General features: G+C 60.0%; 1 protein-coding gene across 1 annotated transcript in view; it reads left to right on the forward strand.

Moving 5' to 3' along the window:
• GMEB2 (glucocorticoid modulatory element binding protein 2) overlaps positions 1-1,873 on the forward strand; it is a gene marked incomplete at its 5' end in the record, with an annotated part of 12,546 nt that overhangs the window by 10,536 nt on the left and 137 nt on the right. The window contains 3 exon segments of the mRNA XM_010075301.1: positions 427-564; positions 1,093-1,215; positions 1,381-1,871. Of these exon segments, the coding sequence (XP_010073603.1) occupies positions 427-564; positions 1,093-1,215; positions 1,381-1,871 (752 nt within the window).

Consider the following 1,873-nt stretch of genomic DNA (forward strand, 5'->3'; position numbering starts at 1 on the left):
CGAGCCTCTGCTGGGATTATAGGTTTGTCAGTTGCCAGCACACAGGGCTGCGTTGTATCCTCCCTGTGTGCAGACCGACTGCAGCGTCGTCTGGGGCTGGAATTGTTCCTAAGCGCAACGATGTCAAAGCGTAGGACAAATGCTTGGTTTGGCTCTTGGGGGGTAAAAAAAAAAAATCGGGTCCTAAAACCCTTCTTGTTCCTTGGGTGTGCTCTGAGCAATGGGCTGTTCCGTAGCATCGGTGTCCTGTTTGTGTGTGACAGGGGTTGGGGAGATCGAGTCATTTCCCAGCTCTGCCCAGCGCCCGGTACCTCTGGCCGAGCAGGACCTCACCCCTGCAGGGGCTGGACAGGGGCCCCGGGGCCCGTCACCGTTAAACCCCCCTCCGAGGACTCTGAGGCTCTCCCTTGCTTTCCCTTTCTCCAGATGACACCTTTGCTTTCTGGCGGGGCCTGAAGGACGTGGGTCTGCTGGAGGAAGTCATCCACGTGTTCCAGCAGGAGCTGGTGCAGACCATGAAGGGGCTGCAGCAGCGGGCGCAGGACCCCCCCCTGCAGCTGGGAGGTGAGGACCCGGCATGGGCACTCAGAGGGGCTTGGGGATAGTTTTTTTTCTCTTTAGGGATGCCTGGATGGCACTGTAGGGACAGAGCTCGTCACAGGTACAGCCCGTTTCTGGCTGCTCCCCGGGCAGGCTCTGGGCAGAGCTCGGGGACACCTCGGGGTGGCCGTGGTTCTCCAGCTCCCTGTGCAGGGACATCCCGTCTGCTGGCTCGGGACGAACGCTCGGCTTGGGGACTGAGGCGGAATTCAGGCCATGAAATAGTGATGCAGCAGCCAGCTACCGTGCCAGCAGATGTCTTATCCCCCTGCGAAGCAGGAGAGGACTGTTTATACGCCAGTGACCTCTTGCACTTTCTCATGACTTCTCCTCTCTTATCGCATTCCCAGACCTCGTGTTACCCTCCCGCAGATTTTGGTCATCTCGGCTGAATGTATTTGCTGTCGTACGGCTTTTTTCCCCCCAAGCCGTTAAATATTTTTGCATAGGGAATTTTTTGCTTTCCTCAAAGATCTGTTTCTTGGTTTTAAGATGCTGTTTTACTCAACAACGTAGTCCAGAACTTTGGGATGCTGGATCTGGTCAAGAAGGTCCTGGCCAGCCACAAGTGCCAGATGGATCGCTCGAGGGAGCAGTACACGCGGGATTTGGCAGGTATGCCCCTGGGACACGCTGGTGCCATCGCTGCCAGCGCGTTTTATTTCTGTGTTAGGAATTGGGGTTTGCATTAAAGCTGGTGCAGCGAAACCGGCTGCGGTGGGACTGGCAGCTGCTGCTCCAGGCGTTGTCACGGTCCCTGAGCCCATCCTCTCTCCCCAGCGCTGGAGCAGCAGTGTGACGAGCACCGCAAGCGAGCCAAGGAGCTGAAGCACAAATCGCAGCATCTCAACAACGTCCTGATGACCCTCACGCCCGTCTCTGTCCCCACGCCTTTAAAACGTCCCAGGCTGACCAGAGCCACCTCCGGACCAGCTGCCATCACTTCCCAGGTGCTGTCCCAGCCGGCGCAGCTCGCCGTCACCCCCGGCGTCCCCGTCTCCCAACTTTCCAACCTCCCTCTCGGCAAAGTGGTCTCAACCCTCCCACCCTCGGTGCTGGGGAAGAGCCCGTCCCAGCCCCCCGCCACCAGCTCCCCGGCCTCCCCACTGCTGGGGGGGTACACGGTGCTGGCCTCCGCCGGCTCCACCTTCCCTGGGACGGTGGAGATCCACCCGGACGCTTCCAACCTGACGGTGCTGAGCACGGCGGCGGGGCAGGACGGCAGCACGGTGGGGAAGGGGGTGAGCCCCCTCCAGCTGCTCACCCTGCCAGG

This window comes from Pterocles gutturalis, unplaced genomic scaffold, assembly GCF_000699245.1.
Source record: "Pterocles gutturalis isolate BGI_N339 unplaced genomic scaffold, ASM69924v1 scaffold17637, whole genome shotgun sequence".
Taxonomy (NCBI): Eukaryota; Metazoa; Chordata; class Aves; order Pterocliformes; family Pteroclidae; genus Pterocles; species Pterocles gutturalis.